We start from the raw sequence: 14,087 nt of genomic DNA on the forward strand, positions 1-14,087 counted from the left end.
GTTGTTCTGGCAACAGTGCGCCGTGCACCTGTCCGGCGATGAACAGTCACCGAAACGGAAGGGTGGAAGCCTGGAAGGCGGTACGTAGATCTACGTGGCCTTGGCGAATGCTAGCTAGCTAGCAGCGTACAAACTATTAGTATTATTACTAGTCTGACACTTGTTTTTCGATTTTGACAGCATACTTGTATTGGCGGTATCAGGCACTTCCTTGTGCTTGATTTCTTTATCCACAAGGTTTTTTGTACACAACTGATATCAGATCATGACTGTACATCATGTATGCGAGTCTGGAGGTGACTGTGAGTGAGCGAAGTGGCCAGACTGCCTCTGAGAACCATCATTCTATGTAGTATTCCTGTGGAGAGGCGCGCTAGGATTATTACAAAGTCAAAGAAGGGTGGATTCGGGACTCTGTGACCCCGGGCCGGAGCAGAGCAGGAAGTGGTGAGAAGTGGTTCACTCCCTTCATCGATCATCTACGAACTCAGATCAGCTGAGCTGAGCTGGAGCCGGATGGGACCATCATATTCATAACGAGATTAAAGTCATGATTCTGCTCTATAGTCTAGATCTGCAGTGCCAACACTGCCAACAGGAGATGATGACGTGCAAAGACAAGTGACAGATGAAGTGAGACTCCAAAGCAGGAGTAACAGCCGAGACGCATGATAGAAAGGAAAAAACTGTCTTGCGCAAACAAGTCACAAGTGCTCAAAAAATCGACGCTCGATCCGACCTCGACCTCAGGCTCAGCCTCAGGCTCAGGTCCGACTGAGCGCGTTGATCTACGTGCGACGTGTCTGGGCACCAGATGCCTTCACTTCACTTCAGTCAAACAGCCAGTAGATCTACAGTCATGTCATGCAGTGTATCTACCCTCGCGGTCACCAGCTCCACTTCTACTTTTCTAGTTATACCTCTTTGCAGCAGGCCATGCATGTGACTTCTGACTCCTATGTGAATCGTGATAAATGGAAACAATCATCTACAGTCAGTATTTGGAAAGAATGAATTGTGCGCACAATCCCAACAATCCAGCAAAATAATCTAGCTTGATTTCTTCGCCGATTGCAGTGCAACTCGCTAGTCAGATACTAATAGCCGCTTGGAGAACGCGGCATGTCCCCACGATGGATATAAAAAGGCAACACGAGCCCGATTTCGCTCTCAGGTAGCTGCTTTTAAAAGTGTTACAGCATCGAAGGGACAATCATTAATTTTGTGAGCAGTCCGGGATGTCGTCCTTTGAGGGCAGTCGATCGCGACGCCGCAGGAGCGGCTTGTTCTGCTGCTGCTGCGGAGCGGCGCACGACCAGAGCGGCGCGTACGCTGCCCTGCAGGACACCAGCGACGGACGAGGAGGCCAGCAAGCCCGGCGTCACGACTCGGTGGGAAGCTACCAACCTCCGCAGGTGTCCGCTGGCAGCAGCGGCGGTGGTGGTGCGGGCAAGAAGGGCATGAAGGGAGCGGGCAGCGGGCACCTGAACACGTCTTCAAGTAGTGTGGTGAGCAGGCAATCGTCCGCAGTTAGCGTCCCTGTGCCAACCCTCAAAGACTTCAAACTGCTCAAGTGCATAGGAAAGGGAGGATTCAGCAAGGTATGGGCTGCTGCTGACAGACAAATCTACTAGCATGAGATTGCACAGTACACTCGGACGTCTCTTATCCGGGCACCTTGGGACCGGGCACTGCCCGTATCTCGGGATAACTCGTTTACACTACTCAATGAAATCCAGTCGCATCACTGAAGTGTGCGCCTTGCACCATTTAGCAGCCCAGTGTTCGCAGGTCTAGGGCCGCTGCGCAACGCCCGGCGCGCACTTGAGTGACGCGACTGGATTTCATTGAGCAGCACTGTGGATGATATGGAGATCTGCACGGATCATGTACACGCATTCCTTCTCGGACGTCTATCAAAACATATGCCATAGTTGGGCTGGCAGGTTTCGTACCTACGCGAAACCAGGCTACATGGAACATCCCGTTTGGAATGGAGCAATGGATGCTAGAAGCGACACATGTGGGTTGGATGATAGAACACAAACCCACCGACCCTATTCAGGGCCCTATACAACAAATACAAATAAATACAAACTAATTACATGTAGACTCCGTGGAGAGCCAAGGATTAATTTACTGTAGCGGACATGGAAATCCAGTCGATTGACCGGGGCCGGCGCCCTCAGCGCGTACAGAACGCTGCGTGCAGTGCACTCGTTGATCCGACGCGACCAGCGCGCTGCATGCAGCGCATAAATGCATGTGTGTACCGCTTACCCACGGCTGCACGGCCAGCGTCCCGGGGCCGCTAGACGTGCAACCGGATTTCCATGTCCACGATGGTATATGAAAAGCTAGAACAGTGCGACTCTGATGCTGTGAGCCGATTTTAATAACAAAGCGTTATTCACTAGATCTCATCCACTCGCGCATAACAACACTATCTTCAGACCGAGTAACCAATTGACTGCACACTTTTAACCTTATGAATACCGACAACTGGCGGATAACAGCACTGCTCCCCTGGCCCATCGAGGGTCGTTATTGGCAAGGTTGATGGTATGTATGAACACTGTGATGTGTTGAGAGATGTGTGTGTGTTTTTTAATTCTCTTTTACTGCATGCCCAGGTGCTTCAAGTTCAGCATCGAGACACGCACGTGGTCTACGCGCTCAAGGCCGTCTCCAAGGCGATGCTGAAGAGCGGCAAGGAAGAAGAACGCCTGCTGGCGGAAGCGCAAATACTCAGGTATGGACGTGCATACTGTATAACCAGTAATGTTATCATGTTAACGAACATTTATTTCAAACGATTTGACAAATTTTAAAAATCGCTTACATTTGAAGCCGTTATGTGCAAAACGATATGTACGTGTACAGTTATTTGTCGGTTTTGAGACAGAATTCGTTAGAATTTCACATCGCTAACCCACAAAAATCCAGAGATTGTTAACTTTAATTGACGTTAAAATATCTGGTCTTACAGTATGCCCCGAACAAGGTCGTCTGCTACTTGCCTGCTACTTACTAGTATTTCGTATTTGCTGCAACGTTGTCGGTGAGATGGCATCGTAGTTGGGAACGCCACTTCCGCGTATGCTGAATTTGTGTGCGTGTGTGTGTGTGTGTGTGTGTGTGTGTGTTAGCTCCCGGCTCTATTGCATGTGCGTGGGTATGTGCGTGTCTGTGTCTGTGTGTGCAGGGCCGGCGCCACTGGTACGGCCGGTACGGCCATGGCCGTACCAAAAAAAAAAAAAAAAAAAAAAAAAAAAAAAAAAAAAAAAAAAACGTCCCAAAAATCGGTCTACACAACGTCCAAAACCGGGCAGAAAAAGTTTCGATGTATGATTTTGTACAGGGAGTCGCCCAGAGTGCAGGATTTGCCGTCTAAATTCCAAAATTTTTCTGGGGGAGGACCCCCACACCCCCCTTAAAGATGGCCCTTCGGCCGCACCACTCCGCGGAAGCTGCCTCCGGCCCTGGTGTGTATGTATGTGCGTGTTTGTCTGACGGTACATGCACACATATCCGTGTGTTTGGTGTTTCCCCGTGCAGGAGAATATCCCATCCTTTCCTCATCACACTGCAGGTATGAGTCAGCAACATGTTACCTCCAGTAGAGTGTGTGTACATGTCTAGTGTCGCTTTGTGGGTATAATCTTTATAAACCAGTATCCAGCTTTCTTGTTATCGTTGTTAGTATCCTCACGGGGTAGTCGGGTGCCCGCATTACCCGTGAGGACCTCGGGTGGAGGGGTACAGAATAGTACCCGAAAAACCCGAAGTGGCAGATGACATCATGTACAGTGCACGTGTACAAATCATGTTATACTCCGCATGTCTACTCAGCGTGTAAGGGAAGGGGTGCATTATGGTGTTACCATGGAGACATTACCCGATAGGGTACCCGTGTTACCCGTGGAAAACTACCCGATACCCGAAGAAAATGCTACCTGAATCAGCCCTAATTGTGGTCTGGTGATTGTGTAGTGAAACTCTGAGTCACAACGAAATGTTCATCCTATTCTACCTGGTGTCCTAGTGTTGCCTTTGGTGTGTGTGATGGAGCCCAGCCAGCTGAAGTTTACAGCCCTGAGTCTCTTGTACCGGCAATCACGGAACATGATATCACTGGCCTGACGCAACAACTAAAGAAAAAGCAAAGAAATTAAATAAAAAGAAAAAGCGAGCTGACGTTGCATTTGTTCATAAACTGTTTAAAATGTGAATGCAAATCTTTACGCCCTCCCAGTTTGTTTGGGTCGTCGGACATGCAGTCAATCATGTTAATAACGACGTAATCTCCAGGCCTAGTGACTATTTGACGGCATACTTTCAACTTCATGAATACCGACAACTAGTGAATAACGACAATTCTGGTAAGGACATGATCGAGGGTCGTTACTCGCAAGGTGGACTGTAATAGAGGTAGTATTTATCCCTCCCGTACATGCCGCGAAATGTCGGGTACACATTACACACCTTTCTGGTTTCTTTAACCCCCATCCGCCGCTCTGTGCTGGTTTGTTGTGTGAATGTGCTCCGCAGTTTTCATTCCAGACGCAGCGGGAACTACTCTACGTATTTGACTTTGTGCCGGGCGGAGTTCTAGACCACCATTTGGTAAGGTGTTGAGCTGCTCAGTTTGTTCTCGGTTGTGCCTTTGCTGCCGTGCTGTTGTCTGTCACCATTTTTGGTGAGGGGGTGAAAGCGGTTTAGTGTGTGTGTGTGTGTGTGTGCGTGCGTGCGCGCGCGCGTGTGTGTGTGTGTGTGTTCGGGTTTGGTTCGTTGATCGTCACGGCTTGTTGAAGTTCTGAGGTGCCCATTGTGTGCTCAGTTGAGCCATGCTGGCTCTTACTTATTGTCCTTGTCATAAGTAATGTGTACCATATGTTTGTACACGACGTAATAGGAAATATCTTGTTGAGGTGGTCGTCTTGTTCGTCGGTAAATTCCTCAGTTTGTGCTGAGATGCAAACTTGCCTTTCTGTCCCTTGGTACTGGTAAGTATGTAACAACACCAGAGCTGAGCTACTGAGTTGCGAGAGGCTCTCAAGTCTGCTGCGGTACAGATGAAAATTGCTTTTCGCCTTTCACTCTTTCAAACCCATCTTTCGCACTGCTTTGTATTTATTGGTGTGCAGAAACAGAGCAGGTTCTTCAACGAGGGCAGAGCAAGATTCTACATCGGCGAGTTGATACTGGCTTTGGAGTACCTACATGGTCTCGGCATTATCTACAGGTATGTGAGTGCCATCCAGTGCCACTGATTTTGTACACTGAAACCTGTCTTAGGTGACCCACATAAAAAAAGAAGCCGAGTTTTCCTCATCCGTAGGAACGCCACCACCCCATGGATTAAGGCGCAGATGCAGCTACTAAGGGACGTTACAAATGTGGTCCCTGTGTGAAGGTGGCCCTCTTATCCAGGGACATTTGACTGGAAATAACATCCATTAGTCCTGATTGTGTTTGTCCTCTAGCACAGGTTGTTGCCTTATCAGAGGTGTCACCGTGACAGATTTTCCTGTACTCTCTCTTTCTCTCTCTCTCTCTTTCTCTCTCTCTCTCTCTCTCTCTCTCTCTCTCTCTCTCTCTCTCTCTCTCTCTCTCTCTCTCTCTTTCTCTCTCTTTCTGTGGGCGATAGCCAGCCATGGCGGTAGTAGAGCTAGAGGGGAGAAAGAAAAAGAATGAAAGGGGAACTGAAAAGTAAGAGAAGCTATTTGAGATCCACAGGCTGCATATTGTGCTCTATGTCCAGTGGACAGAGCCGGTAATACGATTCACAAACAGCAACGTTGCAACCAGGCTCGTCCTTGCCGTTACTCTGAACTCTCTAGATGCTTTGTCGTTTTGCCGAGTTAAGACATGAAGTTCACATTGTGGCCCGACCGGAAGTAGTGAGAAATTGGCTGGACAGCGGGTGATCAGCTCAGCGACGGATCCAGCGATCTCCACAGGAGGGTTCCAGTATAGTCAAAACTGAATAGCTGATACATGTACATGGACAGGCATATGGTTGCCAGTAGTACATTTACGAATTTAAGGGGGTTGCGTGGAACCCCTGGAACCCCTCTTTGGATCCACCCCTGCAGCTTCAACCCCTCCTCGCGTCAAATTCCTACGCACAGACTGGTCCCCTCTGCTGCATACGTCACTTTACAAGCTCACCAAATGTTCGGGCCCTGGCCGATGATCAGGGTGAAAGAGTAAACTTTGGGAATGTGTAAAGGGCCGCAATGGAGTTACTTGTGGTCTGTGCGTTCAATGCTGGTCAAATTCTGTCTCCTCATAAACTGTGTCCCGCTGCCTGTTTTGCCTGCTCCTCCACTATATCCCCGCTCAGAGACCTAAAGTTGGAGAATTGTCTGATAGCTCACGATGGCCATCTGCGACTGACTGACTTCGGCGCTGCCAAAGATCTGATGGGTGATTCGAAGACGACGACATTCTGCGGTATGTTCCTCCTGGGGTGGGCCGGTTACTTTTTTGGTTAGTGTGATCAACTGATCATGTTTCTACTCAAAAATGTCGGAAGTGCATGCACGCCCGTACGTGTTTGCATGTGTGTGTGTGTGTGTGTGTGTGTGTGTGTGTGTGTGTGTGTGTGTGTGTGTGTGTGTGTGTGTGTGTGTGTGTGTGTGTGTGTGCGTGAGTGTGCGCGTGTGTGCGCGTGTGTGTATGAGAGAGAGAGAGAGAGCACGAGAAAATGAGAGAGTTTGAAAATATGACTTCACTGTGCGGTTGCGAAATTCTGCATGGTGATGACGCCTGTCTTCTACAGGAACGCCGTGCTACATCGCTCCGGAGATCTTACGCGGAGAGCAGTACGACCAGTCTGTCGACTGGTGGACCACTGGCGTCATTCTCTATGAAATGCTCGTGGGGAAGGTGAGTAGAGTGTGATGAAATCATCAGCTGGCAATGACATCATTCATGAGGTCATGTGATGACATCATGATCACACGTGCTCTGCATTGAGTGCACTACAAGCGCTTGTCCATCACTCTGCACTCAGTACACTTGTATGCAGGGTCGACTCCTGATGTAACGAAAGCCATTCTGCAGGAGAATTACTTATTTTTTGGTAGAAATGCACTCCCCAATACATGTGCAAGCAACACATTAGAACTGGCATGTGGCCCATGACAATATCAGCGCACTTGGTGTACATGAGGCCCTAGGAGATATGGTTCGTTATACACAAAAACAACTGTACCCTCTAAAGGGTCAAATTTGTGTGTGTTCGAACAGAGATATGGACAGTGGTTCGCTATATCACAAAATTCGCATTGTACGAGTTTTTTTAACCGGAGTCGACTGCACTTTGTGTAATGTTTGTGCTTGTGTGTGTGTGTGTGTGTGTGTGTGTGTGTATGTGTGTGTGTGTGTGTGTGTGTGTGTGTGTGTGTGTTTGTCCGTGCCTGCTTCATATGTGTGTGTGTGTTTGTATGTGTGTGTGTGTGTGTGTGTGTGTGTGTGTGTGTGTGTGTGTGTGTGTGTGTGTGTGTGTGTGTGTGTGTGTGTGTGTGTGTGTATCCGTGTGCAACCCGTCCCATGAAGCCGCCATTCACGGGAACCAACCGTCACTCGCTCTACAAGAACGTTCTCAAGGCGCCGATTGCACTACCAGAGCGATTGTCATTGGCTGCAAAGGACATCCTGATGCAGGTACAGAGAAGCGCTAGCTATCCAAACACATTGACACTGACCACTGCCTGTATTGAATCCATTAAAAACATGTTTAAGCCGTTGTCCAGATCCCTGAGGCTAGTTGCCAGGGCAACTGACCGTCATGGGCATGTTTCTCTCTCTCGCACATTCTCTTCTCTTAGCCGCGATTTCCTTATGTAGTCGACTATGTCTCTGTGTTTCTTTGGTGTCCGATCATACTGTACATGTCAGGGGTGTCGGACACGGTACGGTCACTACGGTATTGACCGCACTACTTTTTGCCCCAGGTACCCCGTGAATCAATAAAATACACTGATCTGGGCTATAAATTTCCAAAATGTCCGGCTCAGCCACCAACCCCACGAGTAAATGGTACTTAAGATGGCTGACCAGGGAACAATTTACTCTCGATTTCTTGCATAGCAATTTTGCTACGCAGAATCAAACTTGAGTAGCATTTCGAAAATGTTGCGTAGCAATTTTCTTTAACACTTGACAACATTGTCCTTCTGCAGAGCTGATCAGACCGCAAGCGCACTGTGGTACCTTAGCTGCAAACCTAACCTGGTGCCAAGGTGCATAGCTCAACATTTTCGAAGTTTTGCACATCTATTTCATCCCTAGGAGACACACCCGGCATGTACACTGTGCATCATAGGCTGCAGTGGAAAATCAACATGCATCGTAGTTTTCTGCGACACGTTTCTGAAGTTGCTTCGCACCTCAGAAGAATTGCGTAGCAAACTGCGATGCGATACCGGTTAAGTTATTCCCTGCTGACCGTACCATCCTGAAATACCGTAAAAGTCCGTAAATAAGTACCTGCCCGAAAGAAATACCCCCTTCATTCTTTTGGCTCTGTCTGGTGAAGTCAAGTCAGGCCCGATAAACATACTGCCCGAAATAAGTACCGGTACGGTGTGCACGTAGCATGTACAGCATGTACATCGACATGAAAATGACTTCTCCACTACACACAAGTCAGGTCCGAAAGTTAGTTCCTGCCCGAAAGTCAGTACCCACCCGAAAGTTAGTACGGGTGTGGTCACTAAATTCAAAAGTAAATACGTACTTATTTACGGACTTTTACGGTACCTTCCGGCGCCCCGGCATGTGTTTATGTTTAATGCAGCTCCTTCAACGCAACCCGCTTTCCCGACTCGGCGGGCACATGATTGCTCGCGGCGACTCGGCCAGTGTGCTCAAGGCACACGACTTCTTCTATCTGAGCAAGACGATCTCGCCGTCCACGACCTCATCCCCGGCTGGAACGCCTGTCAGTAGCAGCTTGCCAGATCGGGTAAGCAGCGTTAAAAAAAATTAAATTGGACATCATTTCCCGTTTGGTCTGCGATACTAAATAAAATATCTGCCTGAATCAGGCATTGAGCACTCTTGCAGAACCAAAGCATATTGCCTCTGTGCTTCTCGCTCCCTCCACTGGTGGTCGAGCACTCTCGCTTTCTTTCTGCATCAATGGAGACCATAAGGCAGGTATCGAAATTTGCCAAGGTTTTCATTGTGTGCCTTTGTGTACGCCGCTCTGCCTGAATCAGGCATTGAGCACTCTTGCAGAACCAAAGCATATTGCCTCTGTAAATAAAATATCAACAACAACTACAACAACAACAGCAGCAGCAGCAGCAGCAGCAAGAACAACAATAACAATAACAACAACAACAATAACAACAACAACAACAACAACAACCGCTTAAATGCTCTCTCTCTCTCTCTCTCTCTCTCTCTATTGCCCCAGCTTCCGAGCCAAGAGGTTGCGCCAGCTCGCCATCCTGGCACTACCGGTGGAGAACCGACCATTCCAGAGGATGACATCCTGGAGGAAAGTAGTGTATTTGACGGTGTGCGAAGACCAACACCAGGTGGTGGCTCAGCCGCCATCAACATTTCAGTTCGCGATGATGGAGGTAGGTTGGTGTGTTCGAGCTATGGGTTGTAACGGCCAGAATTGGCTTGTTCTCTTGTTGGCACTTTTCATGCGTGTGTGACAGGCATCTTGGCCACCGGTGCTTGCCTTTCCATGTTCCAACGTCAATGGGCGGGCACCTTTGTATTGAGCACTCTCTCTCTCTCTCTCTCTCTCTCTCTCTCTCTCTCTCTCTCTCTCTCTCTCTCTCTCTCTCTCTCTCCCCTCCCCCCCCCCCCATAAAAGTGTACGTAATGTTTTGCATCTACAGTCAACTTCGCGAATAACGACTGCGGATATAACGACAATTCGCGAATAACGACAGAATTCCCATGCCCAGAGCAAAGCCCCATCTAACTGTAATACATAATGAGACTTCGGGTATAACGACACTTCGCGAATAAGGACACTTTTCTGATGCCCCGCCGAGTGTCGTTATTCGCAAAGTTGACTGTAGTACCGTTCCTGTATATAATCATCCTAGTCTTTGGTTCAATGATATAATTGTAGCGAGGCACCGGGGACTCCATGCATGGGGAGGGCAGCGGGGGCTGTATAGCTGCACTGGGTGAAATCCGACCAGAAGAGCACGTTTACCACCACCAGTGACTTGCACGGCCCTGCCCTTACCTGTATTGGAGTGAGTGCAGCCGGACATACACATGCCCGAGTACAGTGACGTGCCCGGAACCGGTCCAAGACGTCAGATTACCACTTGGGGTCATATCTTGCCCAGTGCAACTGCCCCATTCTTACTTTTTAAGCTGTGAGTCGAAATTTAGTGTGTGCGCCGTCTGTGAGCACAGTAAAGTACCACGAGAGCACCCCACCTTGATTTTACCACCAAGTGAAGGAAGGTGGTATTGCAGAGCGTGCCACTGAGTTAGTTTGTAGTTTCTTACTTTGTACGGTTTAAAAGCACAGATTTACTCTGACCCAATGCACCCGTACCTGTATTTCTCGTCGTGCTGCTCTCCGTCAATTCAGGCGGAGAAGCGGACGGTCGCGGGCGCAAGAGCAGTCGCAATCGCCTGATGTGTCACGAGCCCAACACCTGGACATGGCTGGAGCTGGAACGCAAGAAAGTCGAGGCGCCGTGGAAACCGAGACTGGTAAGACCTGGATGCGAGGTCGACAACGTCGGCACACCCACACTAGGGGGGGGGGGGGCAGCAGATTTCACCTTGACCTGTCCAGTACCCTGGATGCATGGGTACAGCGAATGCAGATCTGGGATTTTCCGACCTTGGCCACGTTGTTTGGTGAGCTGATCTACTCACCTCCCACCGTGCTAGGAGCTGCATGTGCGCCTTAGATCGTTGCAGGGTGGTGGCGTTCCTACGGATGCTAAAAACTCAGCAACTGTGACATTATTTTTCCAGTACCATTGCACGTTCATTTTATTTTATTTATTTTTATTTTTACGAAGACCACTTTGAGATGCAGCTAGGGGAAGCACGTACAACTTGAATCGTGGCAGTGGTGATGAGGTTTAGGGAGCTCCGCCGACCTAGTGTCTCGACATCATGGCCACCTAGATGCACCACATGTCTTCAAACCTGCCCTGCTGAATCGGACGCCCTTGTGCAGCGGAAACTGTCCTTATGTGATTATAATTCTGTCTGATCCAGGGATGCACATTTGATCCGCTGCACTTTTCGGTGCATGAAACTATGGGCCACAGCCTGCTAAACATGTCTTAGGGTGAAAAAATGTATTCCAGAAAATGTCACTTTGCTCGCCAGCTCAGTGCTTGGACTAGACCTCCAAATGCGTGTGGGAACGAAGTTCGTCAAGATGCTCACGCCACCGGTTGATGAATGAAGCACAGCGTGAACGTGCTCGACAGACGCAAGTTCTGGATTCCGTCATGTCGAAACCCCAAAGACAGGTTTTAGCTGAATGCGGCCCATATCTCCGGTCGGTACAGGATTCCGCTCGGCACAGAGTCCGGCGAACACACATATCTTACTGTATAGTCAACTTCGCTAATATTTAAACGACTGCGGATATAGCGACAGCTCGCGAATATTATATAAACGACAGAATTCCCATGCCCAGAGTAAAGTCAAATCTAACTGTACCCATAGACTGTAATTGAACTTTGGGTAGAAGGACACGTCGCGGAGAAGAACGCTTTTCTGATACCCCGCCGAGCGTCGTTATACGCAAAGTTGTCTGTTCATCAGGTGTGGCCGGCATGCTAAACTGACATTACACACAGTGTTGACATTTCCCCCGTAGCTGTGCAAAAGACGTTACTTTTAGTAACGCCTGGCGCTTGCCAGGATCCACACAGCTTTAATATCTGTATTCGTTTTTGTAGGGAAAATACTTGGCTCTCGCTCTGAGTCCATTCATTTTTGTATTTGTTTTCATTGGGCATGAAAAAATCTCGCAAATTCTCTCGCCAGTAGCTTATTTTTGTTAGGGATGAACCGAGTGCTGATATTTCAACTCGAGCCCCGTCAAAATGATACACTGTGTGCATGGTTGTGTGTGTGTGTGTGTGTGTGTGTGTGTGTGTGTGTGTGTGTGTGTGTGTGTGTGTGTGCGTGTGCGTGTGTATGGTTGTGTGTGTGTGTATGGTTGTGTGTGTGTGTGTATGGTTGTGTGTGTGTGTGTGTGTGTGTGTGTGTGTGCGTGCATCTGTTCGTTGTGCATTGTGCCGCTGCATTGCGTACACAGGTGTCTCGCAACGACACAACGTACTTTGACCCGATCCTCACGTCCGAGCCTCCGTCTCTCTCCGACCTGCCCGGCTCTCGGGGCGCGTCCGTACGTAAGGACCTGATCAAGATCGACGACTTTGACTTTGCACGAGAGCGCATCGGATGACAGCGTCGCTGTCAGCAAGTACTGCGTTGAGTCTTGGTATTTTGAATCATGAAAACTACCCAAGAGGTACCACCGGGGAAACTAGGGGCTTAGTTGTTGAATTACAACATGTATGCCCCGTGCTTTGTGTGCAGCGTGTGTTCTGCGCTCTGCCCATCATATGAGCTGGCATTGATCACTCTAGCTGGGATATAAGAGCCACTGCCGCTGTGCATACTGACACTACAGATACGTGGCAGTGGTAGTTCCACCGGAGCCCGGCCGGCTACTCAGCGACCCGTGGCGGTGCCGATGCCTGGCTTCGGAAACGAGTGCATTACATTGCGCTCCGCAGTGCCGCTCGTTCACTAGACGAATGGCAGCATGCATTGTTCCTTGCCTGCAGCAACAACACTAGCTTGACGGCTTGACATGCTCGTTTCCAAACATAACCAGTGTAAGTACGAGAAGAAATTCCAACTGTCCGGCCTGACAATCTATTCATTTCCGTAAACTCTTCAGAGTTATGAAATTGCAACTGTCCGTAATTCCGCTTGTGCGCGATTGGAGTTTGTAGAGTGGTTAAACTTCGGCACCATGTCCACTGGGTCTGACATTCTTTTCTCTTTGCATCCGCCGTAACAACTTTCTGTTTTGAATGCGAGCCTGTACTATATGGCTCGCCGTTTCCAGTTATTTCATCAATCATATTTACAATATGGTATTACATAGTGTGCCTTAGTAGTGAAGCACTTGTTTTTAGGTCCCCGAGATGCCTGTCACTAGATATACTGGTGTCTGACGGTGAGATTCGGCCGCGTGCCGGAAGGTCTAGGTGAAAGCTGGTCTTCTTGCATACCGGTAGCCGCAACAACGCCTTTGCAGTTCGCGGTGCGTTTCATTGTTACTACATTTTACGTAAAAAAACGCGTGTATTCATTTTCTTGATCGCCTACACGGCATTGCTGGCACAGGTAGTTTTCGTGGACTCTGCTGTGCTCAATCCCGAATCATTTTTCTCGTTTCGACGTGTACCTGATCTTAATTTTTTTTTACAATGATCACAGCTCACAGGCAAAGACAACAAAATTGCATAGTGGGAGCATGCATAGTGATTTAATACTTCATTACTAAAGTAACGCCAGTTACTCACACAGCAGCTCTCCGCTTTCTTCAGCTTTATTAGCCTAACTCCGGCCACGTATTGTGAGAAATGTCACGCGAGTGTGTGTGAAAAGTTCTGAAAACACTGTATGATTGTGAGAAATGGCAGTACGTGCACCATTCCTCCTGATGAGAGACCACACGTTCCGCTGCAAGTTTCTCTCAACTGTTAACAGCTACACGTAGACTCACGCCACTCATTTTTGCTATGCTGCTGATCGAGTTTAGAAATCTATACAAACTTACAAAGTTAGGGGAACCCTACCCTCTCGTAGTACATTTTCAACATCATGCACTGCTTCTGCTTCCTTGTTCATTCCCATGGATAACGTGGGTTTTTATGCAAAAATTCTCGAAAACACGGATGAAAGACAATACATGTAGCGGGGAAAATTGCGCCTCCGTGGATTCTCGGTATCGTGTGGGGACAGGAACAAGAAACAACACAATAGACACCCTGAGCAAAAAACGTTATGTTGTATCGGTGTTACCGTAAGGCCACCCT

At 48.6% G+C, this 14,087-nt stretch overlaps 1 protein-coding gene across 1 annotated transcript; it reads left to right on the top strand.

Moving 5' to 3' along the window:
- Positions 1 to 950: 950 nt before the first annotated feature.
- Positions 951 to 13,609, top strand: LOC135828967 (serine/threonine-protein kinase Sgk1-like). Its single transcript, XM_065341405.1, has 12 exons — positions 951 to 1,601; positions 2,634 to 2,752; positions 3,559 to 3,592; positions 4,552 to 4,626; positions 5,148 to 5,245; positions 6,350 to 6,459; positions 6,788 to 6,894; positions 7,567 to 7,674; positions 8,810 to 8,977; positions 9,434 to 9,602; positions 10,589 to 10,713; positions 12,290 to 13,609. Exons 1-12 carry the CDS (start codon positions 1,239 to 1,241, stop codon positions 12,437 to 12,439), a joined length of 1,626 nt encoding a protein of 541 aa, XP_065197477.1. The 5' UTR covers positions 951 to 1,238; the 3' UTR covers positions 12,440 to 13,609.
- Positions 13,610 to 14,087: the final 478 nt, after the last annotated feature.

Source organism: Sycon ciliatum, chromosome 12 (assembly GCF_964019385.1).
Source record: "Sycon ciliatum chromosome 12, ocSycCili1.1, whole genome shotgun sequence".
Taxonomy (NCBI): domain Eukaryota; kingdom Metazoa; phylum Porifera; class Calcarea; order Leucosolenida; family Sycettidae; genus Sycon; species Sycon ciliatum.

What these genes read in the sequence shown, in the direction of transcription:
- LOC135828967 (XM_065341405.1), top strand. Translation starts at nt 1,239, where the DNA reads ATGTCGTCCTTTGAGGGCAGTCGATCGCGACGCCGCAGGAGCGGCTTG. An exon ending in CTTTCCTCATCACACTGCAG is followed by an intron (nt 3,593 to 4,551) that starts GTATGAGTCAGC and finishes TGTGCTCCGCAG; the next exon opens with TTTTCATTCCAGACGCAGCG. An exon ending in GAAGACGACGACATTCTGCG is followed by an intron (nt 6,460 to 6,787) that starts GTATGTTCCTCC and finishes TGTCTTCTACAG; the next exon opens with GAACGCCGTGCTACATCGCT.